At 39.6% G+C, this 27408-nt stretch overlaps 1 protein-coding gene across 2 annotated transcripts; it reads right to left on the reverse strand.

Annotated features, from left to right (window-relative positions):
- Positions 1-507: 507 nt before the first annotated feature.
- csf3r (colony stimulating factor 3 receptor) lies at positions 508-27408 on the reverse strand. Of its 2 annotated transcripts, none has more exons than XM_061674080.1 (17): positions 27285-27408; positions 20709-20758; positions 20414-20485; positions 18873-19169; positions 17679-17811; positions 17418-17584; positions 14456-14616; positions 13384-13531; positions 10743-10825; positions 10448-10655; positions 10192-10380; positions 9336-9437; positions 8418-8564; positions 8188-8328; positions 5933-6029; positions 5775-5853; positions 508-2122 (listed from the first exon to the last, which is right to left on the reverse strand). In XM_061674080.1, the coding sequence occupies exons 3-17, from the start codon at positions 20472-20474 to the stop codon at positions 1685-1687; spliced, it is 2451 nt and encodes an 816-aa protein (XP_061530064.1). In that variant the 5' UTR covers positions 20475-20485; positions 20709-20758; positions 27285-27408; the 3' UTR covers positions 508-1684. The 2 variants fall into 2 exon arrangements, with proteins under 2 accessions (XP_061530064.1, XP_061530063.1); XM_061674079.1 differs by having other exon boundaries at positions 20709-20763.

Below are 27408 nucleotides of genomic sequence, written 5' to 3' on the forward strand. Positions count from 1 at the left end.
AACTGGTCGCCAGCCAATCGCAGGACACATAGAAACACTCACATTCACATCTACGGGCAATTTAGAGTCTTAAATCAACCTACCATGCATATTTTTGGGAAGTGGGAGGAAACTGGAGTCACTGGAGAAAACCCACGCAGGCACAGGGAGAACATGCAAACGCCACACAGGCGGGGCCGGGATTTGAACCCCAGTCCTCAGAACTGTGAGGCAGATGTGCTAACCAGACGTGCCGCCACGAACATTTCATTTGATCCTAATTTTATCACATAAACAACAACAAAGCATGGATCAGTGTTTCATCCCTCAGTACAGACCAGTAAATGAAAAAAAAAACATGGAGAAAAACAAGAATCTAGTAATTGTGCTAAATATAGACCGAATAGTTACTACAGTAATTGGTTTTTGGTTTTATTTTTATGTATATTATTTAAATAAATTTTTATAATAAAAAATGTACAGTAACAGTGACATTTGTAGTTGGGGGAAAAATAGGACACATTTCTTCATAAAAAAAGAAACAACTTTATTTCCTTAAAAATTAACAGGATAAAGCATCTACATGTACAATGTAATCAACCATCATAAACTCCTGGATTGGTTTGACCAATAAAGTAGTACCTCGATTTACAAGTAACCCGTTGTTTTGTTTTGAATTGTAAGCAAAAATTTGAGTTACAAGCATTAAATGGTGGCAGTGAAGAAGTCAACAAGCAGCAGTTTGGCAGATAGCCAACCATTTTTCAAAAAAGAGGTTCAGAGCTCTTTTTATTGTGACTGCCTTTACTGTAAACCCAAATACAAAAAAGACACTGTTGTGTATTCAACCTATACATCCATCCATTTTCCGAACCGCTTATCCTTACTAGAGTCGCAGGCGTCTTCACTTAACCTACCATGCATGTTTTTGGGATGTGGGAGGAAACTGGAGTACCCAGAGAAAACCCATACAGGCACGGGGAGAACATGCAAACTCCACACAGGTGAGGCTGGATTTGAACCCCAGGTCCTCAGAACTGTGAGTAAGACGTGCTAACCAGTCGTCCGCCTGTGTATTCAACCAAACCACATAATTTTGCCTTACATAAGTCCCTTAGTTTAATGCTAATACAATGGGAAATGCCATAGACAGGCTAAGAAACTGGCATTGATGTTGCAGAGTTTATATATCTTTGTGCAACTTATATTTGAATACAAACGGTAGCGACACATCTACTAACACTCACAGGCAAATATTATTTAACCTCTACGAAAAAACAACTAATATTACATGTTCTGTGCTGCATCATCAAATCTATGTGGAGCATGTCTGTATGTGTTATACTACTCCCTGGTGGCATAGGCGGGCACACTAGAAAAAGCAGGATGCAAGCATGAAATCATGACACACAGACTGGTTAATTCTTTATATTCTGTTGAATTATGTTATTAATGTATGTTTGTAAAGTACCATACTTTAGAGTGGTATTTTTCTTATTCATAAAACATGTTGCAAAAATATTTGTGGGGTTTTATGGGGGGATGGAACGGATTGAAGGCTTTTCCATTTAGGCTATTCTATTTCAATGGGGGAAGATGACATAAGATATGAGTGTTTTGAGTTACGAGTGTGGTCATATAGTGAATTAAACTCATATGTCCAGGCACCACTTTTGCATTACAAAGTCCAGTCAAACATTTTAAATCACTGAGTGTCATTCATAGCTAATGCTCTGAGAAAAGGAAAGTGCTCCCACTGGATGGTGGCCGCTTCCGTCTCCTCCTCGGGCCCGCACAGTCCAAAAAAGCACCGTGAACCTTCCGTCGCATCCACGTTCTGGTAGCACTTTGGACTGTGCAGCTCCTCTGACTCCAGGAGGGGCTGAGAGGACTCAGAGCGCAGGTACTCATGAGGATGCCGGGCGGGAAAGATGATGGTGGCGTAGGGCACCGAGTCGCTGTTGGAGGAGGAGAAGCCGGGGGTGAAAGGGGAACCGCAGATGGACTCGCTAGTATCCTCTGTGTTGTTCAACCAAGCAGTGACATCTTCTTCCTTGTTGGGCTTCTGGGGTATTTCCAGAAAACTCAGGTGGGACAGGTATATTGGATTTGGCTCCTCAAAGTCCCATGAAGATCGGATATCCTGCAAAAAGGGAAAGTTTAGTCATTGTAGCACAGTTGGATGTCAATGTATAATAATCCCGCAAAGTAGTGACCAAGAATTTATTTTATTATTTATATGTATTTTGAAGCTTGAGGGAGTTGGCTGGTCAGCTAAAAATATGCTTGCGTTTACTGTATTTTCTTACCGTATGTTTAATAAAGTGATTGAAGGACCACCAGCAGCTCTTTCCATCCTCCCTCTATCCAAACCACCTGTTATGGATTACAATTCTTTCTGACAAGCGGTGGTAGGCTATATTAAATTAGCTCATGTTTACTTTATCGCAGACATGCAGTTGTGTGACCTCAGCCAGTTTTACTTTCCAATAGGGATATTGCACTTTAGCTTTCTTTTTTATTAAAGGTGAAATGACCCCAAACTTTGGACATTCTCTCTCTTTAAAGCACTTTCCTCTTGGCTTGCACATATTGCTATGTGAGTCAGCAGTAACATTCTGTGTGGAAAAATAATGTCCGCAAAATCCTGCGATGTAGTGAATAATCTGCAATATAAATACTGTGCTATAAAATAATATGCGATGCACTGAACAAGGAAAAATCAAACGGTGACTGTAGTGGACTACAGTGAGTAGCAAACATTTATGTGTAATGGACATACTGAAGGTTTAACTCTTCCAAGTTGTAAGCAACCCACAAGGGATGTTAGAGTCACTTTTATAAGAGTGACGTAAAGATGTGAGCTGTACTTTGATATGCCAGTTCTGGTTTGCACTAGCCACATAGGTTTAAGACCAAGCTGATGTGCATTTTGTTTGTTATATGGTTGAATTTTCTCAATAAGTGACTGACTGTATTCATTTCAAGATCTAATTAGGGCCGGGGCATCAACCACTGCTTGTTTGTGTTTGCTGCACCGCCATAAGACCATGCCAACATGTATTTTGTTTATTAAATGTTTTTATATTCCGAATTGTGTTTATTCGACAATGGTAAAATGCTATTTCAAGAGTCGCAGAGGCACTTTTATAAGAATCAGTTTAAGGTTCTAAAGATCTACAGTGGGTATGGGAAGTTTTCAGACCCCCTTACATTTTTCACTCTTTGTTATATTGCAGCCATTTGTTAAAATCCATCCATCCATCTATTTTCCGTACCGCTTTATCCTGACTAGGGTCACGGGCGTGATGGAGCCTAGCCCAGCTATCTTCGGGCGAGAGGCGGAGTACACCCTGAACTGGTCGCCAGCCAATCGCAGGGCACATAGAAACAAACAAACATTCGCGCACACATTCACACCTAAGGGAAAGTTTGAGTCTTCAATCAACCTATCACGCATGTTTTTGGGATGTGGGAGGAAACCGGAGTGGCCGGAAAAAACCCACACAGGCACGGGGAGAACATGCAAATTCTACACAGGCGGGGCCGGGATTTGAACCCCGGTCCTCAGAACTGTGAGGCAGATGTGCTAACCAGTCGGCCACCGTGCCGCTTTGTTAAAATCATTTAAGTTTATTTTTTCCTCATTAATGTAGACACAGCACCCCCACATTGACAGAAAAAAAAACGGGAATTGATGACATTTTTAATGATTTATTAAAAAAGAAAAACTGAAATATCACACAGCTATAAGTATTCAGACCCTTTGCTGTGACACTCATATATCTAACTCGGGTGCTGTCCATTTCTTCTGATCATCCTTAAGATGGTTCTACACCTTAGTTGGAGTCCTACTGTGTTTGATTATACTGATTGGACTTGATTAGGAAAGCCACACACCTGTCTATATAAGACCTTACAGCTTAAAGTGCATGTCAGAGCAAATGAGAATCAAGAGGTCAAAGGAACTGCCTGAAGAGCTCAGAGACAGAATTGTGGCAAGGCACAGATCTGGCCAAGGTTACAAAAAAGTTCTGCTGCACTTATGGTTTCTAAGAGGACAGTGCCCTCCATAATCCTTAAATGGAAGACATTTTGGACGATCAGAACCCTTCCTAGAGCTGGCCGTCCTGCCAAACTGAGCAATCGGGGGCGAAGAGCCTTGGTGAGAGAGGTAAAGAAGAACCCAAAGATCACTGTGGCTGAGCTCCAGAGATTCAGTCGGGAGATAGGCGAAAGTTCTAGAAAGTCAACCATGACTGCAGCCCTCCAGCAGTCGGGCTTTATGGCAGAGTGGCCCAACGGAAGCCTCTCCTCAGTGCATGACACATGAAAGCCTGCATGGAGTTTGTTAAAAAACACCTGAAGGACTCCAAGATGGTGAGAAATAAGATTCTCTGGTGTGATGAGACCAAGATAGAAATTGTTGGCCTTAATTCTAAGTAGCATGTGTGGAGAAAACCAGGCACTGCTCATCACCTGTCCAGTGCAGTCCCAACAGTGAAGCATGGTGGTAGCAGCATCATGCTGTGGGGGTGTTTTTCAGCTGCAGGGACAGGCCTACTGGTTGCAATCGAAGGAAAGATGAATGCGGCCAAGTACATGGATATCCTGGACGAAAACCTTTCCCAGAGTGCTCAGGACCTCAGACTGGGCCGAAGGTTCACTTTCCACCAAGGCAATGACCCTAAGCACACAGCTAAAATAACGAAGGAGTGGCTTCAGAACAACTCTGAGAATGTTCTTGAATGGCCCAGACAGAGCCCTGACGTAAACCCAATTGAGCATCTCCGTAGAGACCTGAAAATTGCTGTCCACCAATGTTCACCATCCAACCTGATAGAACTGGAGAGGATCTGCAAGACGGAATGGCAGAGGATCCCCAAATCCAGGTGTGAAAAACTTACATCATTCCTAAAAAGACTCATGGCTATATTTGCTCAAAATGGTGCTTCTACTAAATACTGAGAAAAAGGTCTAAATACTTATGGCTGTGTGATATTTAAGTGTTTCTTTTTGGGCAAATCTGCAAAAAATTCAACAATTTAATCTGTCAATATGGGGTGCTGTGTGTACATTAATGTGGGGGGAAAATTAACTTAAATGATTTTATTAAATAGCTGCAATATAAAAAAGAGTGAACATTTTAAGGGGTTCTGAATACTTTCCTACCCACTGTATTTCGGTTTGCACTTGCTGAATGGCTGTAAGATCATTTTCTTTCATCGTTTTTATTTTCTCGAAAAGTGATAGTTTATTTGACATGGTCAAAATGCTTGTGTAAGAGTGGTAGAGACACTCTTACAAGCATTATATACAGATTCGTTCAGCTTCTCACCTGTAAGACCACACTGATGAGCATTTGTATGTTTTGTCTCTTTGTTTTCTCAAAAAGGAAGAGAAGGTGTTTATTTGGAATGGTTGTGAAAGCTTGATAGAGCACTTTCAGAATATCTACATAAAGATTGCATCAGGTTTGCACTTGCTGCATGGCAGTAGCACCAGACCAATTTGTATTTTGTTTGTTGTATGTTTTTATTTTCCCGAAGACGTTTATTTGACAGTGTCAAAATGCTTGTGTACGAGTGTGGGGGATTTTCTATAAACATTATGTACAGATCCATTAAGGTTTGCACTTGCTGCATGGCCGTAGGACCATTCTGATGTGCATTTTATATGTTGTATGTCTTAAGTTTCTTAAAAATAAAATGTGTGTTAATTGTGGGGAGGAGTGTATTTGGCAAAGTCAAAGTGCTTGTACAAGAGTGGTAGAAACACAAAAAGCTACACGTCACCTGTGTGGATTGGGAGGTCCAGCTTTTGATGCTGCTGTTTGCAGGATCGGGAACATCTGGCCAAAAACGCACCTTCAGCCTGTGAGGAGGAACCATAAAGAAGGAATTACATGCAACAAAGGAGAAGCAGAGCATACTGCAGTTTCTATTTTGCTTACCGATTATGTTTGGAGTAACAAAGCATGACCATAAAAATGATCACAGAAAAAACAACAACTAAGGTACCCACTACAATCATCACGGAAGGAATAGGATCTGAGGTGAAAACACAAACATCACATGACAGTTACATGTTATACAAACTTTTACATAACTATAGATCTTTTCACGTCATAGGTACTGTACTTCCGGGTAGCAAAAACTACAATTGCAACATTACTTAACAAACCTTCCATGTCATTTGACCAAGGCAGAGCGATTGCCAAAGCAGGGTAAATGGCTTGAATGATGATTTTAGCCTTATTCTCTCCCATCGTAAATGAATGAGTGAAGTGTCAGTCGAAACGAAGATATTCTCTCAGGTAAATTGTTTCCATGGGAGATGGAATGCTGGTCAGAATTTACATTTCAACAGGTGAGGTGATTCCAAAATAGACGTGGTGGAAATTCAGACATAGTTACCATTATCATTCAGGGACTATGTTGAGTGACTTTTCTTTGCTTGGATTAATGGTGCTCTTTTGATGCTGAAATAGATAGCACGATTTATAGCTGACGTTAGCTCAATACCGTTTTTTTCCGGCCAAGTACTCGTATTTGAACACTCTCCAATACCGAGTACCGATACTGGATAATGCCATTACGGATTACAATTTTGATTAAAATTATAATTTTTTTAAAATCAAATATTGTTCAAGAATTAATACTTTCCTTGATATGGCTTGAGTTTCACTCAAATATAACCCGCTTTGCAAAATATATATATATTTTTTTACAGACAATGAAATATGGGCGGCACGGTGAAAGACTGGTTAGCACATCTGCCTCACAGTTCTGAGGACCAGGGTTCAAATCCCAGCCTCGCCGTGTGTAGTTTGCATGTTCTCCCCGTGCCTGTGTGGGTTTTCTCTGGGTACTCCAGTTTCTTCCCACATCCCAAAAACATGCATGGTAGGTTAATTGAAGGCTTTAAATTGCCCGTAGGTGTGAATGTGAGTGCAAATGGTTGTTCGTTTATATGTGCCCTGCGATTGGCTAGCAACCAGTTCCGGGTGTACCCCACCTCCACCCCGCAGTTAACTGGGACCCGCGACCCTAGTGAGGATAAGCGGTACAGAAAATGGATGAATGGATGACTCAAATATGGTTCAAATAGACAAAACACAAACGTTTGTTAAACATGGAACACATTTCAGTCAAATATCACATACAGAATAACCCTATTTCACTTTGAGAGGTATACGTGCAGCTTCTGTTGTGTACCTTGGCCTCTAGGAGGAAGTGTGGTACATGCATGCAGATTACGCAACAACTATATGCTTGTGAGTGTTGTTTTCCCATTTTTCTGTATAAATTGCTGCGCTGAAAACAAAAGCTGGAGCAACATGTAGATCAATAATGTAAACAATACTCACAGGCATATACGCTATTGTTTTATATCAATGATACTGGAACAAATAAATGTCAATTTCATTCTGTCTCTTGCTCGGTTACAACCCGCAAATGTCATTTTTAGCGTGAGTCGAAGCTCATGTGCATTCTGATTGGGTAGTTGCTACATCGTACAACTGTGATTCGAATTTGGAACTACAGCCTAGTTTTTATATGAAGAACCTCAGAATAACCATTGAAATTGGTCAAAACCAAACAAGCCTTGACTATGATATGAATGTTTTGTTTTCTTATTAGACCTCTGACTTATATTTTACTTTTGTGTATTTTCAGTTTTTGAATTTTGATATTTCCTTGCAGAATGTTTATTAAATAGTAATGCTAGGCTTTGATTAATAAAGTTGAGGGAAAAAATTATTGAGGTGGGAAGTTTCACAACTTTTAATTAATGAGGTTGGAAAAGTAAGTGAAAGTCAGCTATTGTTTTGTATCATTGATCGATATCACTTTCGGACTGTCATAAATCATCAATATTCCAATTTCGTTCATTTAAACTTTTGCAAGCTCTCGACTCAGTCACTTGGTCCATTGGCAATCTCAGTCTCTGGTAACCTGGACGAGTTATACAGTGGGAGGGAGTTCCGTGGTCACTTCTGCTGTACCTTAATATTGCGGTGTTGTGGCGTTTTACAATTGTTGGGAGCTCTCTCGGCTAACGTATTTTGGAGTATATCTGGCGGTGCAACACCAAACATAACCAGTTTTTGTCAGTGTTTTCAGTTCAACCACCCGGAGGTACCCTGGCAACTATTGTTTACAAACATTATGAAAAGGTCTGCAAATAATGCAAAATAATACAAACTCATTTCTTTGACGTCAAATTGAACCATGGACCCGTTGGCGCTCCCACCGTATGTGCTAACCATCAACACAGCATCATAAACAGACAACGAGTTGAGGCCCGTCAGGACCACTTTACGCTCTTCTAGGTCTCCTGTCGCCACTGAAATGACAGTGATGCATGTATACATTACGTAGAATCAATTACTCAAAACGTTATTGTTTTTTTTTTTTCAAATAAAGTTGGTCTACCATGTACTCTTTTTGTCTCATCCCAGTAAAACAATCTGTAGCTTTGGATGATCCCGTTCCGCTGGTCCAAAGGTATTTCATCCCAGGTGAGTTCCACATGGTACTGCCATGTCTTTTTAATTGTTATCTTTGGAACCACAGATGGAGCTTAAAAAAAACAAAAAAATCATAGTTAATGATCATTGTAGTAAGGGTATACGGAAACATATTTGGTTGATTTCTATTTATATATTACATTTTAATATGTATTATTAAAATGTAAAATAATTTATTAAATTGTGAAAAAGTAAATATGAAACAATCTTTGAAATTTAAAATTTTAACTAATGCTTTACAGCTTTTATTGACTGCTTAAAGAGTGAAATATAATAGTTGTTTTATTTGTTTCTTTATGAAGTTTCCAATGTTTTGTTAAATTGTAAAATATATTATTAATGTCGACAATAATTTATTAAAATGTGATAATACTTTATCAAATCTTAAATAGTTTTTTAAAAGGCTTAAAGTATTACATTTTGATTATTCATATTGTGAAATATAATCTGAAATAAACAAATCCAAACTATTTTCAAATTCAACTTCTTATAGCTTTTATTCTTCTTCTTTATATAGTATATAAATTGAATTATTGTATGAAATCAGTCATTACATTTTTCATGAAATATAATCTGAAAAAAGCTACAATTGATTGGTATTTTCTCTATTTAATTTAAGTTATTCTTGTTTAATTTTGGCACAAAAAACCCACTCATTAACTAAAGCGTTAAGGCCAATAAAAAAAGAGTTAATTTTACAGCCACAGGAGGACACTGTTACATAACAAAACAGCTCCTCCACACATATTGACTGACGTCTGCTTTTCCTCCCCCTTTTGTTCCACCTGTGCCTGGTCTGTCTCAGCCTTCTTTACTTACTCACCCTTTTGCAGCAAGTAGGCATTACGAGTGCGAGGCGGGCCGATTCCGTCCTTAAATCTGGGATACACGGAGATCCCGTAGGGTTTGTACGGCTCAAAGCTGCCTGTGGATTAGAGCGAGGGAGGTTGGAGTGTATCCGTAAACTCCTAACAAGGTGTAAAAGGCAGGTCACGGGCGGGGGAATTCTCAGGGAGTGAACTGCGCGCCTGTTGGTAAGTACCGTATCAACATTAGGAAGCTTTAAAGTTCAAAAGTGGATTCACACAGCACATCGTGGGCATTCAATTGTGCATTAGCTCCACTTGTGTGACTCATGTTAATTATATCCAATATGAAACAACACCTGTTTAAAATGTAGGGAAAAGGTGTCACAATATCATGAAAGTGAAGTGAAACCTAAATAAAGCTTGACGTGATCAGATTTTGATATCATACAATTTACTCCAATTACAACGCGACATCATTCACTCCGATTACAATGATTCATATTAAGATTCAATCAATTTACGATGCGATGCAATTCTCTCCAGTTACGATATGATAGAATTCACTCCATTCATGATGGGATATGATACGATTCACTACAATTACAGTGTGACACGACTGACTCCAATCACGATGTGATACCATTCACTCCAATTACGGTGCAATACATATTCACCACAGGTAAGACGTGATATGATTTAATACATTTATGATGTGATACGATTCATTCAAAGTATGATGCAATATGATTCACTCCAATTTCGATGTAATACAATTTAGTTCAACTCAGACATGACACATTCGACATGAAGTACAATAATGACTATGATTCATACCCAAATCGCGCCACAAAATAAGACACTGAAAGATACCTGTTAAGACGAGACTGGATAGATTGCGTCCTGCAGTCTCAAAGTGAACAAGGGACAGGTCATTGTTTAACAGAGGTCTCCATTCCACCACGTAATCAACAATAGTGGGCGTCACCATGTTCTCCCACTGGACCAGCACGGACCCGTTATCACCAGTGGTGGTGCTAATGTCGAATAATGCCTCACCAGCTGCAGATCAGAACGGTTAATTGTCATGAATGAGCCATTTCCAAAGGCAAAGTGTTTCAAATTGTACCTTTGGGATGGTAGATTCGGACTGACGTTGGGGTAGATTTCCCAGCTGCGTTCAGAGCCATGAGATACACTTTCCTGGCTTTCCTGGGAACCTGGAAAGAGCAGTGATTCCCGGTCGTGGCGCACAGCTTCCCCCTCTTACTCAACTCTTTCAGCAGAGAGACCACATAGGACACGTTCCGGCCGTTGGCTCGGAATCGTTCCGACGGCTGAAAAGAAAAAAGGAGAGGATTGCGGCTACTTTAAGGACAGCTATTCCAAACGTAGCAGCTTGTCTGCAGGTGACAAGTGAGTACCTTCCAAAACAAGAGCATGCTGAGTTGTTTGTGCATGTGATCCCCTGTAATCCTCATCCATGTGTCGAGGGCTCCAGTGGGAGCTGGGAAAACAAAGGATTTATTATGAAAAAGAACAGAAAAACTACAGTATAGTAGTATTGTGAGAAATTATGAAAACCAAAGGATGTTAAACACATTGGAACGAGACACGCCAACAAACCGAGTCAAGGTGACACATCTTATTCAGGAGGATACCGTGGGCAGCGAGAAAACAGAAATACTGCAGCAAAGGCGAGACTGTGGACCTATTCACACAACAGGTCAAGAGAAGTGAGTGAAAACCATGCAGCCTTAAATGCATAAGTTGTAACGAGATAGAACTAATAAACAACATTGAAGGAGAACGAGGGCAAGGATACACATTTCATCCAGGAGGAGACTGTGGGCAGCAAGAAAAAAACGAAACGCTGCAGCAAAGTAAAGACTGGGGTCCCATTAACACAGGAGAAGGGATTGGCAGGTTTGAAACTTCAGACCCTGGTCCTGGATTTCCATTATTTCCTTTCACACAGTGGCGGCACGGTGGATGACTGGTTAGAGCATCTGCCTCACAATTCTGAGGACCGGGGTTCAATCCCTGGCCCCGCCTTTAATAAGTCAGAAGGAGACAGGACGAACCAAAAGCGACACTGGAGGAGAACGAGGGCAAGGACACAATTTGTCCAAGAGGAGACTGTGGGCAGTGAGAAAACAGAAACACTGCAGCAAAGTTTTAAGACTGCGGTCCCATTAACACAGGAGAAGGGATTGGCAGGTGTGAAACTTCAGACCCTGGTCCTGGATTTCCATTATTTCCTTTCACACAGTGGCGGCACGGTGGACGACTGGTTAGAGCATCTGCCTCACAATTCTGAGGACCGGGGTTCAATCCCCGGCCCCGCCTGTGTGGAGTTTGGATGTTCTCCCCATGCCTGGGTGGGTTTTCTCCGGGCACTCCGGTTTCCTCCCACATCCCAAAAACATGCATGGTAGGTTAATTGATGACTCTAAATTGCCCGTAGGTGTGAATGTGAGTGCGAATGGTTGTTTGTTTGTATGTGCCCTGCGATTGGCTGGCAACCAGTTCAGGGTGTACCCCGCCTCCTGCCCGTTGATTGCTGGGATAGGCTCCGGCATGCCCGCGACCCTAGTGAGGAGAAGCGGCTCAGAAAATGAATGGATGGATGGATGGATTCCTTTCACACAGTCACCATTCCACATCTGATACTACCTGCAAAGACGGGTTGCCTTTGCCCATCCCACCTCCCCATTCCGTGTTGTTTCCTTTCACACAACAGGGTTGTAGAAGTTGATATTAGGTGTTAGACTTCACAAGCTGATGTTGCCTTTCCCTTTTTGCCTTTCATATACTGTAGCTGCCATCCTGGCTTTGCTACTACCTCCAAAGCCGGCAAATTGGCGGGTTGCATTTGGCTTCCTCCACTTTTCCAAGCCCCCATTCCGTGTTGATACATTTCACACAACAGAGTCGAAGTACAGTATGTGTTTTCCTTCACATCCTGCTCATGGGTTTTCACTACTCACCTTCATACAGCTGCCAGTGTTACACTTCTAATATTACATACGAAGCCGGCAAATGGACGGGTCGCCTTCACCCTCTTCCCCATTCTGTTTAGCCCCTTTTACAAAAAAGTGCAGGGGAAGTCACTACTTTCTGGGCATTTTCTTCCACACAGCCGCCATTTCACCTCTGATACTACCTCCAAAGTCAGCAAATTGCCAGGCTGCCTTAGACCAACCCATCTCCCCATTCTGTGATCTCCCTTTTGCACAAATCTCTACGGCTGTAGCTAGAGTTGTGGAAGATGGACGAAATTGTATATCCTGATGTTGGTAATTTTCTATCCCGATAACGATATACTGTATATCCTGATATGATTCCCCTTTAAATTACATGAAGTTAATGGCAATTTTCTCTGATCTGGTCTCCATTTATTTGTAAAATACATATTTTGTCTAGATGACTAAATTAAATGACTGAAAGACGAATAAAAAATAAAACACAAATATCCAGTGGCCAAATAAATACCATTCAAACTATTCGGTAGTACATCCAGTTTTAAAGGAATGCAGTAAAGTGCAAAGAATTAAAATACATACAACTAAGTACTGCAGATGTTTCCAAATGTCTTATTTTGATTCAACATAAAGATAATAAGTCTGCTTTCATGGAGGACTACAGAAAACTGACAATATTTACTGTTGGGAGGCTAAAATTCCAAGGATTTGGACAAGTTAATGTTAATATCTCTAAAAGAGTAATCAATTCTCAAAATAAATGTGGCTTCATTTGATAATTGATGAGTTGTCTTTTAAACATGGCAGGAGAAGTGAGTGTCAGGTGTTAAACTTCACACCCTGACTTTCTGCTATTGCCTTCAAATCAAATTAGCCCTCTGATACTACATCAGAAGCCGGCAAATTGACAAATTGACCTTGCCCACTTGCGTTTTGATCGCTTTCACTCGACGGGATGAGAAGTGTCGGTTGTTAAACTTCACACCCTTTTCTTGGCTTTCTTTTTCACACAGCCACTGTCACGTTTTTGCTACACCTCAGATATTACCTCACAATCGATGTCATTGGTGTCAAGCCCTACCAGTTTCCAGGGTGACCGCAGATTGGCTGCTACTCCATTCACTCCAGGGGCTTTGCTGGTATCTAACTCGGATCTGGGCAACATATTCCATCCCGTGCAGCAGACCACGCTGGTACACTGGCCTCCTGGGCATCGTCTGGTTCAAGATCTGAAATGTCATTCAGAATTAAACTGCAGTGATACCTGTATTTATGAGTGCTACAAATGATAGGGTTTTCAAGTAAAAAAAATAAAATTAAAAGGCGCACCACTGTCACCAAAGCACTTCCAGTCGTATATTGACTGGGACAAGAAGCCAAACACTCAAATTACAGTGGAAGCCTCGTTTCTTGTGATTAATCCGTTCCCCCAAAAAATCGGACTAAAACTGAATTGTATGAAAACAAGCAAAATTTTATCCATCCATCCATCCATTTTCTCTACCGCTTATCCTCACTAGATTCCGCGGGCTGCTGGAGTCTATCCCAGCTACCTTCGGGCGGGAGGCGGGGTACACACTGAACCGGAGCAACATTTCTAATAGGAAATAATTTAAATCAAATAAATCTGTTCTAGACACCCAAAAATGTGAACATAAAATCCATTTTATTGAGAGTAACTATAGTTGGACAATCATAAAACAATTTGAAAGCATCAATAAACAATACAAAAAAACAAAAATAAATAAGACAACAGACCCTTTTCAACTGTATGAAAAGTGAGCGTATTGTACAAAAACTGGGATAAAATCTTAAATAAAACACAAATGCACAAAAACTAGGCCATATGAAAACTTTTTTTGTGCGTTACTTTTGGCTTAAGTATACTTCATAAAACCAATTTATGTCTTTGGATTATCGCTTATTATGTTTTAATATTTGCATTTTACAATACAGTGCTATTTTTACTTATCAAAAACAATGGTGGTGTTTTTTCACGGACTCGATCGAATTAATGGCATTTCAATTCATTTCAATGGGGAAATTTGATTTGATACATAAGCTTGGTCACGGAACAAATTCAACTCTTAAGTCAAGGTATAACTATAAAGGTCTCCGCGTATTGTGATAGACAAGTCGACTGGTGTACTTACTAGTCGCTCGTTCCATAAGTTGCTCACCGCTGTCTTGAATCGGACTTGAAGACTGACAAAGACGCTCATCCAGACCTGCTGCTTGTGAAGGTCCCAACTTAGCCTGAGGCAGCTAGGACCCCACGCTTGCAGCTTCACAATCTTTGGCGGATCAAATTTAGCTGGAATAAAACAGTGAATCCAACAAGTTAATTACCTCTGCCAAGCATAAATGTTCGTTTGTTGTTTAACAGTACTGCTGTAAATACAAAACAACTGATTTGAATGAAACTTAATGAAGGCGTACCCTAACCCTAGCCACACTATTCACGGGGGATAGGGACTGTCCCGGAATGGGAAAAGCGAAACTAGCAAGTATGCGGGGGTCCACTGCCACCAAAAAGGTACAAAAAGGTACGGGGGTCCACTTTACCAAAAAGGTACATTTATAGTACCTTTTTGGTAAAGGTACTATAAATGTATTTTAAAAAAGTGCATCTGAATAACCACAAGATTTTCTAGTAGTTTTTCCGAAACTTTTTGTAGTCACACATCATACAGCATAAGCCGTGGTCTGCAGATAACTTAAATTGAAATATTATAATTAAATTATAATAGATTTAAATAAATACGATATAATACTATATAAAGCAGCCGGCCCTGATAACGTCCCCGGCCGAGTTCTGAAGGTCTGCTCTTCAGAGCCGGCAGAAGTTTTTACGGACATGGTAAATGGGCTTTCACATATATAGCGCTTTTCTACCTTCAAGGCACTCAAAGCGCTTTAACACTGTCTCCTCATTTACCTACTGATGACGTAGCATCTGGAGCAACTTGGGGTCCAGTATCTTGCTCGAGGACACTTCAACATCGTCACAAAGGCGGCGGGTCAAACGCAAAACCTTCGTGTTGGGAGACGACCACTCTACGACCTGAGCCTTGTCGTCATCTTTAACTTGTCCCTCGTTCACTCATCTGCAGCTATGTGTTTCAAGTCCATCACCATAGTGTCCCTTTCCAAGAAAAAACCAGTTGCCTGTCAAAATGACTCCTGCCCAGTTCTCTCACCTCAATAGCGATGAGGCGCTTTGAGAAAGTAGTCATGACACACATAAAGAAAGCAATCTTGTACACACTGGACCTCCTCCAGTTTGCTTATCATCAGAACTGAGAAAAAGGACACATTTATCCCAAGCAGGCTGGCTGAGAAGCTGCTTGCCCTTGAACTAACACCCCTTCTCTGCAGAGTTCTCTTTCTCAGAGTTGGCACCCGAATATCAGACACAAGGACACAGAGGACCCCTCCATGGTTGTGTTCTCAGACCTCTCCTCACCCATGATTGCATTTCCTACCAGAATGACACATCATCATTGAGTTTGCTGATGACACGATGGTCATTGATCTTGGCCTGATCTCCGGTGGAGAAGAGACAGCTGACAGGAATGAGGTGGCTCAGCTGGTGTACTGGTGCTGTGAAAATAATCTCTCTTTAAATTCTACAAAGACTACAGAGATGATTATCGATCAAAGGCAGCGGAAAGATTAGCTTGCACCGCTTGTCATCTGAGGGACTCAGGTGGAGAGGGTGAAATCCTTCAAACTCCGATGACCTCACATACAGCACATCATCAGGAAAGCTCAACAGAGACTGTACTTGTTGAGAACATTTGGAATTCCCCCTAAACTGCTCAGCAACCTCTCCAGATGCAAAGTGGGAAGCATCCTGATCAACTCCATCACAGTATGGTATGGGAACTGTACCGTACAGGACAGGAAGGCTCTCCAGTGTGTCATTAAAACTGCACAACACATTTTTTGGAGTAGCCTTCACACCACGACACTGCATTTATGACAGATGTGCCGCAAAGAGGGCACAGAACATTTCCAGGAACGGCACACATCCACAACACACACTTTTTAAACTTCTCCCATCTGGCTGACCCTACAGGAGTGTTGCAGCCAGAACAAATGACATCACAATCTATGCAATACAGCATATTCCTGCTCACTTCAAAGTTTACACTGTGCAATACCACTGCAACACACAATACTGTACTTGAATGGTCGAATGCCTGCATCTTTGGACATAATATACATATCTTTCATTATTTAAAATAGCTCTTTTAAAAATATATATTTTTATATTCTTTGTTTAAGTGGAGGAAGACTAGCAAAATAAGAATTTCTCTGCTCATTGCTACCTGTGGTGTTTTTATTGTGAATAAGACAATACACAGCTTGAATCTTGAATAATAAATAGTATGTTGTTGTTTTGACTTTTAGATTCTCCCATTATATACAATGAATATTAATTAGAAATTATACAACAAAAACAAATAAATACAAAAACAACAACAAATAAATACAAGTAATTTATTAAATCACTTCATTATCAAATTAAATTAAATAAAACATGAATTGTACTCCCAAAGAATAGCCATATGATAGCTTGATGGAGAACTCTTTCTTTGATGTGCATTTAGTAAATGAGATAAAAACATAAATAGTAAAATAATAAGTAGTCAAATAATGTAATTATTATAGTAAATATTAATTAAAATCAATAGGTGATGAGTGAAAACTAAGAAAACTTGACCTGCAATTGTTAGCCTAATAGCATAACTACATAAGTAATTCTGGACTTACTGTCACAGTATATATGTAAAAAAAGCAATGTGCTGGCTAAAAATGTTCTTTTTTCTTAATGTCCGTGTAGACTTGCAGTGAGCCAGGTAATCTGCAAAATTTGAATCAAGGATACTGGACTCTTCTTGTTTGTTGAATTTGTCCCCCCCCCCCCCCCCAAAAAAAAAACCCATTCAAATATGACTTAGGCAACTATGCTATTAGGCCAATGATATGAATGAAATACACACAGTATAAATGTCCCAGTGAAGCAGATTCGATATCAACTAGGAGGAAAACCCAGCCTGGGAACCCTGATAAATGAAATAAAATCCCACGTTTCCCCACATTGACTACCTGAGCTTACAGGTTCCAAAGTGAGGCGCTCTGATCTCGTCTCTCCGAGCGGATTCACAGCCTTCACATAGATTTCCATTTCCGAGAAGATGGCAAAGCCAGAGCGAGGGATGGCGAAGCTGCGGACCCCCGGTAGTAGCTCGTATGTGTGGTTCAAATGATCATCCCTGAAATAATCATCCCGAAAAAAGATTGCAGACTTTTGGAATTCCGACACGTTCACTCAGCTTCAGAGAATTTAATGGAATCTTGATTCTTTACCAAATGTGCGTGTGGAGGGTGTACTTGGTGGGCAGGTTGGTGTCCGGCAGGCTGGCTTCCCATTTACAGGTCAGTCTTTCGGGGATGGACAAGTTGGCCTGACAGCTCAGCTGCTGGGGCACCGCCGGTGGATCTACAATGCAGGGAAATGCAAGCCTTAAATATGACACGGATTGCATAATTGTACACTGTATTAGTTCAGCCTCCAAAGTGGAACACAATCTGTTCTGTGATCCTGGTTGACTAACAAATGTATTTACAAAATATTAAGATGTCATTTTCTCACCCACAAAAGAAAAATGTATCTTGTAATCTTACACTTTTATAACTATTTTTTTTAATCAAGGAAAATGCAACTTGATTCTTGTTTTGTTAGGATATTTGTTTTTTAGGGGGTAGTGGAATATGACTTCAAACTTGTATGCTTTTCCCCCCGAACACATTCATTTCTTTTCCTAACACAAAATATTAACTTTATTTAGGCAAAAGATGCCTTCAAACATTGTCTCTTTTTTTCAAAACACACCATTTTACTCTCTTGTTGCAACTTTTTTTCCGAGAAAATTATGACTTCAACTTTTTACTCCTGAAAAAATACGACTTTATTCTCTTAATATTGCAACTCCCCCATCCCCGAAGACTTTAAATATCGTGATATTTTTTTTATCGAAAAACATACAATTTTCCCCCCTAAATGTATTTTCATTTTTCTTTTCCCTCCTCCACAAAACGTCTCGTGATAGTGCAGCTTTTCACCCCCCAAAACATTGACTTCATTGTGGTAATATTTGGACTTTTCTTCATTGTCGTAATAGAAAAAAAAAGTGATTTCTTTGCTAACAGGTGATGATTTAAGGAACATTGTATCTTTTCCAACTGTCAAAGGAGTATAGAGAAATTGGCATGAATTACAAAACTAAAATAAAGTATAACCACTCATCCTTTTAAGATGCTGTATAAGACTGTCACCTAGTGGTGTTTTGTTTGAGTTTCAAGTCATGTTTAAAAACAAAACAAAAAACAATGTGATCAAAACTGCAACACGTACAGATGTACAACTACAATCCCTTCTCTGTCTTCTTGTCAGTACTCGAGCAGCGTAACAAAATGACGATACTACCCATTACGTAACTAGAAAAATGATTCCTCTCTCAATGAAGACCTTAAATAGAAGGACAAAAGACATGTTCTTACATCCGGCTCGGATTTCTAGCCCCCCGATGATGTGACCTGGCGAGGCGCCGAGGCAGCAGGTGAGGGTGGCCCTGCTGTGGTTGAAAGCTGGGATCAGCACCCGGTAGGCTCGGCGGCCACTCCCGTCGGCCACGCGAATGACCCCGGGGAGGACCCAGTCGTCGAGTCGCCACTCGACGTCGTGTCCGGCCAGTGCGGGGCAGTCGTCGTTGATGACACAGGTGGCTGTGACTGACGAGCCCAGCGTCACCACTGAACTGGACGCCTGGACGCTAGCGCATGCTCGCCTGTCATCCTCTAAAGTAACAATGAAGAGAAGAAAATACATCAAAGTCAAATAGAATACTTGGTCATCAATTGGGGTGTGATAATGCATTTAAACTAGCCAGAAGTCATGTATTAGGCTATTTTTCATGAATTTTATCTCATAACATTAAATAGATTAAATATCATTTTAATCTTGCAATATTACCCTTCTTTGTGAAAATACGACTGTAAACTCGTATTATCCTTTTTTTTTTTTTTTAGAATAAATGACTATTTTTGCATTATTCCAAGTTTTTTTAAATAAAGAAAATATGACATAAAAGTTGTTATATTACTCATTTTCTAGAAAATGCTAAATTATTCTGGGAAATATAAGACTTTAAAAATGCCTAAAAATGTGTGTAAACTTTAATCGTGTAATGTTTTGACTATTTTGTTGAAAACAATTCAGATTAATCTTGTATTTTTTTTGTGTGAAAACATTCAATGTCAATATGGCTATGTTATGACTTATTGCATGTAGAAATTGATTTTAATCTCATATTACTATCATACAAAACCGCTTTATCCTCACAAGGGTCGCGGGCATGCTGGAGCCTATCCCAGCCATCTTCGGGCGAGAAGCAGGGTACACCCTGAACTGGTCGCCAGCCAGTCGCAGGGCACATATAAACAAACTACCATTCGCGCACACATTCACGCCCAAGGGCAATTTAGAGTTGTAATTAACCTACCATGCATGTTTTTGGGATGTGGGAGGAAACCGGAGTGCCCGGAGAAAACCCACGCAGGCACAGGAGAACATGCAAACTCCACACAGGCGGGGCCGGGGATTGAACCCCGGTCCTCAGAACTGTGAGGCAGATGTGCTAACCAGTCGCCCAACACTACATCATTACAAAATTAAATGAATACCACTTTATTCTCACAATGTTGCGACTTGAAAAAAAAAACTTAAATCTTGTAATATAACAGCTTTTTAAATAATAATAATAAAAAAAACATTGTTGGAATATTAAAGGCTTTCTCTTGACAAAATAGTACTGTTTTTTAACACCTTTTTCTCAAAAAATAGGGTTTATTCTCATAGCATATTTTTGCCTTTTTTATGTGGCCCTACCTCTCCTTTGTACTTAGCAGTGTTTGACAACATTTTCTGAAGCTAATTAAAATGCCACGACACCTCACAAAGTTTTGACAGTCTAGTAATAGCAACACGGCAACAAGGGGAATCATCTCGGGATTCGCTATTTTCCATCGTCAGTGACACTTACCGTATGTTGCTGCATTCACGGCTGCCAGCATGACAAGTACTGACATCCACGCGGCCGCCATGACGCCAAAACCTGTCAGGCAGCCCAAAAAAAATCATCGGATGTCACATTTCCGACATGTCTTATTTATTTTCAAGTTATTGGAGTTAAGTTATTGTGCTAGATGGATGAAGGATTAAAAAAAAATTATAATTTGAGAGTGATGCTCCACTAAATTGCACCCATAATCTCATGTCATCAACAAGCTGCTGCTTCTCAGACTAAAAGAATGACAGAATGTCTTTGCACTACTCACCTTTCCACACACATGAAACTGTCGCTGACTGAAGTCTGGATTTTGTTTGTCTGCACTGGATTGAAGGGGGAAAAAATGCACAATTTAATCATTAATATTATTAGTACACGGGCTTTTATCCGTGCAAATGTATTTTTGGCATACTGCAATATCAAACAATATTATCAAAATATCATATAAGTGAGAGTGGAGGTAATAATACTGTATTTACAATCTTACAGCCTTACATATTAGGAAAGGACAATACCCCAATACTTATTTTTAGAAAATGTAGACAAGTACGATGAAAACAGTGGCAAAAGACGGAAGTACCGGCAAAAGTGTTTTACAAGCCAGAAACTGAGCTTCACTGTGTTTGTTTACAGAGTAGACCCAAGTGTGACGAGAGTGCCAAGCACTTACTTAAGCTGCTACCTAATGCATTAATGTTCCCTGTGGCAACTTGCTACACCTCTGCATACCGAAAACCCCTAATAAAAAGACATGTTGTCATGTACAATGTATTGTTACTCATCCACCTTTCCTAACACACACAGACACACATGCGCACACACACTCATGCACACACGCAGGGACACAATTGGGAGACAGTGTGAGGAAACTTCCCTTGGTTTTATTGTTCAGCACAAAGGTGAGAAGTCTTTATGACAACAACCCCGTGCTTACGCTTGGGACACCACACCAGAAAGCCACACGACAAAACACAACACAACTACAGTTTTTTCGATTTTTAGGTCAACTAAACACTGTGTGTCGGTCCCTGTCAAGTGGAGAAAAAAAATCACTTCCAAATTTGCCACACCACAGAAGAATGTTGTTAACACCACTGCCAAATTGCCAAGACGTTGGCTCCATGGTGGGAAGGTACATTTGTTTGTGGTCAGAAGAATTTGATCCCCTTCCTTCGTCCTATCGTTTCCATTAGAAAAGGACCTACTGTGCATGTTAAACTTAACGAGAAACAATGGGTAAAGAGCCAACCGCCCCAAAACGGAAGTGTGTCATAAAATGAGACAGCATACAGTTGATAAATAAATCAATTTTACCCATAATTAACTTTATATTATTTATACTGCTGAAATGTCTTTGATTTTATTTCATTTTCAGTATTTAATTTTTGTCTTATTCAAGATGACTCAGCTGAGTGGTAAGGTGGCACCCTACCACCCTCTATTGACCAGTCACTACTGGTCAACTGTCAATCAAATACCAATTCTATGACCTGCAAAATGGATACTACTTGGTCTAGCATCTTTCGTATGTCTACAGATCTCTACATATTGGAGATGAGAAAACATATCAGCTTAAAGCCTCAGATGACTGTACTAAATCTCATTCTCCACGCCGAGACAATGAGGCGCTCTAAAGTGGCCACGCCAGCCCGAAGCCCGGTCCACATGCTGGCTATCATGTTGTTGTTTTGAAGTTTCTCGACTCACCTCAACACAGTTCCTACAGTGGTGCCTTAAAATATGAGTTTGATTTGTTCGTGATTCATTCATTGCGCCTCCTTCTGGTGTGCACTATTTGGCCACCGGGGGGCAGTATACTGAAGTCATGTCGACATAAATGCCGAAGAATAGTTTCACAACTTCTGTGACTCATTAAGCTACTGCAATATTATTTATTTTTGGAAGAGGATGAATGCCTGTGAGAATTTGTTATATTGTCCGTCTGCAACTGCCGATGTACATTTGTGTTCAAATATCTGTTGCTTAACAGGTTACGTGACTGTCATTATTTAAAAAATTACATAACATGTAATTGTGTTTGTTTTATGTTTGGTTTGACAGTGAACCTTAGCTGCCAATAAACAGCTTGAAGTGTTTTTTGTTTTGTTTTTTTTCCCATAGGAATTGATCACGAACTGGCAAACTGCTACTTGTTGTGGAGTTGAGTTCACTACCAGTTCTCATCTCAAATTGTTTGCATGTGTTCCTTTTGTGTAAATACAGCCATATGGAATATATGTCACCTGAAAAGTACATGGACATCAACAGTCAAAGAATATGAGCGAAAGGGCTCTATTTTTGTGACTAGAGCAAATACAGTGCTGCACTTGTGTACAGTAACTCTATGAGGAGGAGGGCTTTCTGGTCATTTTGTGGACCGGCGTACGCGCAAGCGCATTTAAAAGTGGGACGTCTGCGTTGGTGTGGGCGTCGTCACAGGCGACTTCAATCCTGTCCAGTCAAAGCGGCTCCTCTCATTCCCTTTAAATGCCACGCAATAGTCTTGCATGGAGACGTCACTATGCAGAGGTGGACACAGCGATCCGTGTGTGACTGGAGCAATGAACATTAGTGGACACCCTTAATAAACACAGAATGAGCTAGTGAAAACCGTTGGCGACTTAAATATGTCCGTGGACCTCTTGCATCTATATCCCCTTCAACGATTATTCGTGTGCTCCCCCATCGCTGCATGACGGCCAATACATAGGATTTAAAAAAAAATATATATAACAATGATAAGAATAATATTATTAATAATAATGTGTTTAACTAATGAATTGATTTCTACAACTAATAACCACTACTTATACGTGGTGTCAGTAGGCGTACATTTAGACGGATTGTCTGCCACCAAATTCTCACCCCCGCCAAGCGCATCTCCAAGGGCCCACACTTGCAGACGGCTCTGCCAAATTGGCAAACGCACAGAGATTCTTGCACTTACACAAAAATCAAGATACGGCAGTTTTCTAGGTTCTACCTTGTCTACGAAAACAGACCAATTGGATCAATCTAAATAGGGCCTGCAGTGTAAATGTAATTTTTTTTGCTCCTCGCAGTAAGTCACACGAGTGGAAGAAAGTCTTTGTTGGAGATGTGAGAAGAAATCTATTTCTTATCAGCCGCACACATAAAGACCTCCAAATCCCGCCTGCTTTTTACATTTGGGAATGTCTGATTAGTCTCAGCAGGTGGTTTGCCTGAGGCTCTAAAAAGTATAATTTGATTTGTGACCAGGCGAATTTGAGAAAGATGGATCCCTCATAGTTTTCATTTACGCGTAAAAGTATTTGCATATGCAATTGTGTTGCAAATGATTGTACTACTGTAGTTGTATGTTTCCTTTGCTGCTGAATCGGATGAAATATAACCCTTTCTTTGTAAAAAATATGACTTTATTACAATAATCTGAAGATTTATTTTCTTGAAAAAATTACTTGAATCTTGAATACTGTTCATTTTTGCTGGAAAAGTAGGACTTTGTTCTCATACAAAAACTTTTAATTATTAATCGATTAATCAACAACTAATTGATTATCAAATTTATCGAGAACTATTTTGATAATCGATTACTGTTTAGAGACCTAGTTGAACTCAAAATTGTTCAATTCCTCTGAATTTCAGCTGAGCTTCCTTACTTAAGATGCTGCCCCCGCGACTGGACACCAAATAATTGAAAGAAAATGGATGGATGGATTGTGATTTTATTATTATTTTTCTTTAAAAATGTAATTTGAATCTCCTAATATCCTGACTTTCCCCCCCAAAAAAGAATCTCAATCTCGCAATATAAAAAAATGACTGCAATATTGTAATATTACAGGTTTTTGTTTCTTAAATAAAAATATTTTATTCTTGTAAGCCTCTCATTTTTTTCCGAAAGATTACAACTTTAATGTCATAATCTTATATTTATTGTGAAAAAAGACTGTGAAAGCCATATTATTGTATTTTTTTTCTTTGAAAAATATCACTTCAATCTTGATACGTTAGGATTTTTGTAACTTAAAGCTCATAATACCACATTTAAAAAATAAATAAATACAAGTTTGGTCTCATGATATTAAGACGTTTTTGGAGAAGGAAAATGTTTTTAAATCTCGTAATATTGTTTTTTCCCCCCAGAAAAACACAACTCTTATGATATAGTGACATTTGTATGCATTTATTCTTGCAATATTATGAGGTTTTTTTTGGACAAAATATCACTCCAATCCTATAATGTTAATTTTTTTTATATTTAAAACAAATCTAATCCCGTAATACCCCAACTTTTACTAACAAAAACTAAAATAATACTAAATTAATCTTGTAAATTATTATCCATCCATCCATCCATTTTCTGAGCCGCTTCTCCTCACTAGGGTCGCGGGCGTGCTGGAGCCTATCCCAGCTGTCATCGGGCAGGAGGCGGGGTACACCCTGAACTGGTTGCCAGCCAATCGCAGGGCACATACAAACAAACAACCATTCGCACTCACAGTCACACCTACGGGCAATTTTAGAGTCTCCAATTAATGCATGTTTTTGGGATGTGGGAGGAAACCGGAGTGCCCGGAGAAAACCCACGCAGGCACGGCGAGAACATGCAAACTCCACACGGGCGAGGCCGGGGATTGAACCCCGGTCCTCAGAACTGTGAGGCTGACGCTCTAACCAGTCGTTCACCGTGCCGCCAAATTATTATCTTTTTCTTAAAAACAATTCTTCAATCTCGCAAATTACATTAACATGTTCCTTTAATATTGTGACTTTTACTAAAATGAAGACCTAAATCTCATATTACATTTTTTATGTACTATTAAAACGCCTCTCGACAAAATGCTACATTTTTTTCTGAAATTTCAATTCTTTTTGAGAAAAAAATAATATTTATTCTCATAGTATATATTTCTTTCCTTTCCATCCATGTTTTTGTTTTGCAAGCAAGCAAATTGGATTGAGATTTGTACTACGGTAGGTGCCAGTTGTGTTGTGTACGCATATGCAATTGTGTTGCAATGATGGTACTACTACAGCCTCCATATGTTTCCTTTCCCGCTGCTGATGTTCGTGGCAGAGGAGGAGGAGGAGGTTTATTGCAACACTCAACATTTAGCAACATCCTTGACACACAGTACAATTACACACTGCATACCACTTCCTCCTTTTTTTGTGTTGTTTGTTTCTTACAATAAGCCCACTTACACCGAATAGGGAATTTTTTCGAAAGGAATACAAGTTTATGTGCATGGATTTTTAGACAAATTAACCTTTAAGTCGGCAGGTATAAAAATCCCACTTTTTGTTTTCAAGAGGTTCACATCATCTTAATATTAAATGGATGGCACGAGTGCGAACATGGGAAGGCTCTTGTGATGCTACAACTGTACAGTGAGGAGTATGTTATCAAATGCTAACATCATAATTAGAGCTGCAACAAACGATTATTCTAATAACTGATACACCTGATGATTATTCTTTTGGATTAATGGAGGAATCGGATAAAAAAAAAATCAATTCTATCCCTTTATTAAAAATTGGAAATTATTTCAAAGTCACAGTGCAGAGAATTCACAAACATAAATTGATCATGATTGTGTTACTGGTTTGGTCTGTAACGTTTGTCAGAAAATGGGAAAAAATGTCCATCATTGTTTTCCAAAGTAAAAGCAGATGTTTGCCAATGTCTTGTTTGTAATAAACACTAACACTTTCATGGAGGTCTACAGAAATCTGAGAATATTTAGTGTTGAGAGGCTGAAATTGCGAGGATTTGGACCATTTTAGAGTTAAACAAGGTCTCGAAACCATTAATCGATCATCAAAATAGTTGTCGATTAATTTGATAATCAATTAGGCGTCGATTAATTGTTGCACCTCCAATAAAAATGCTATCACTTTAACCGATGAACAAGACTTGAGAGTAGCAGCATAGCTGATGCATACTAAAATAAAAAAAGAAATCACAAATGCCAACTTGAAAAAGAGGCTACCACTTGTTAATCGTAAATATTGATATTGATTACTAATTAATTTTGCTATACATGTTTAAATAAAGAGAACCAATTGTTGTTTCACATGCTCTTTTTAATAAATGAATGGAAAGAGGATAAACATGATCCAGCACATGCATTACTGCAGTTTACATTGCGTGGAAAACATTCCCAAATACTAACATCAAAGAAACATGGTATCATTTGAGAATAATAATGATAATAATCGCGTCCCACATTTTTTTAAAAAAAAGGAACGATAGTTGTTTCATATCCTCTTTTAAATAAATAGACAGAAAGAGTGTAAACATGCGACGCTACGTCCATACGGTGAGGAAAATATTCCCAAATATCAACATCAAAGTAACAATTTATCATTTGCGAAGCTTTAATAACGGTATAACATCCAATGTTCTTTGTTTTAAAAAAGAGCAAAGCTAGTTGTTTTGCATCCTAATTTTTAAGAGATCGAAAGAGTGTGAACAAGATATAGCTCATGCAATAGTAGGCCCATACGCTGAGGAAAACATTCCCAAATGCCAACATCAAAGAAAAATCTGGGCACTCTTTAATGCCCACAGTATCCCACATTGAGAAAATATTTTTTTACACAGATGGAAAGACATTGCTCGAGCAATACTATGTCCATATATAGGTAAATATTTTCAAATGTCAACATTAAAGAAAAATCTTTTCACTCTGGAATCTTTAGTAGCAACATAGATAGTCTATAGTAGCAGCATATTTAGACTAAAGCTGATGAACAGTATGTGGTAAAATGGTTATCATCAGTTGTGGAAAGGAACATCAGATGTTTTGAATGTAAAGCACAGATGGCATCAGAGAGCTTGAGAACTTCAACTCACCACAGATGACAGGATCACGCGCAGCCGGGCTCGCAGTGGCTACGTCCACACCACGTGTGGTCGTGAAGCAAAACGTTGTGAGTGATTTGAAAGTAGAAGCAGCCTTCAAGGAAGGGGCCCTTGA

Source organism: Phycodurus eques, chromosome 4 (genome assembly GCF_024500275.1).
Source record: "Phycodurus eques isolate BA_2022a chromosome 4, UOR_Pequ_1.1, whole genome shotgun sequence".
NCBI classification, from domain to species: domain Eukaryota; kingdom Metazoa; phylum Chordata; class Actinopteri; order Syngnathiformes; family Syngnathidae; genus Phycodurus; species Phycodurus eques.

Bases quoted from the DNA above. Each gene is read 5' to 3' on its own strand.
- csf3r (XM_061674080.1), bottom strand. From the start codon at position 20,474: ATGGCGGCCGCGTGGATGTCAGTACTTGTCATGCTGGCAGCCGTGAAT. The intron at 8,329-8,417 runs GTAGACCAACTT...CTGTCATTTCAG, and splicing joins TGAGACAAAAAGAGTACATG to TGGCGACAGGAGACCTAGAA. The intron at 6,030-8,187 runs GTTTGTATTATT...TTTTCACCTCAG, and splicing joins ATTTGACGTCAAAGAAATGA to ATCCTATTCCTTCCGTGATG.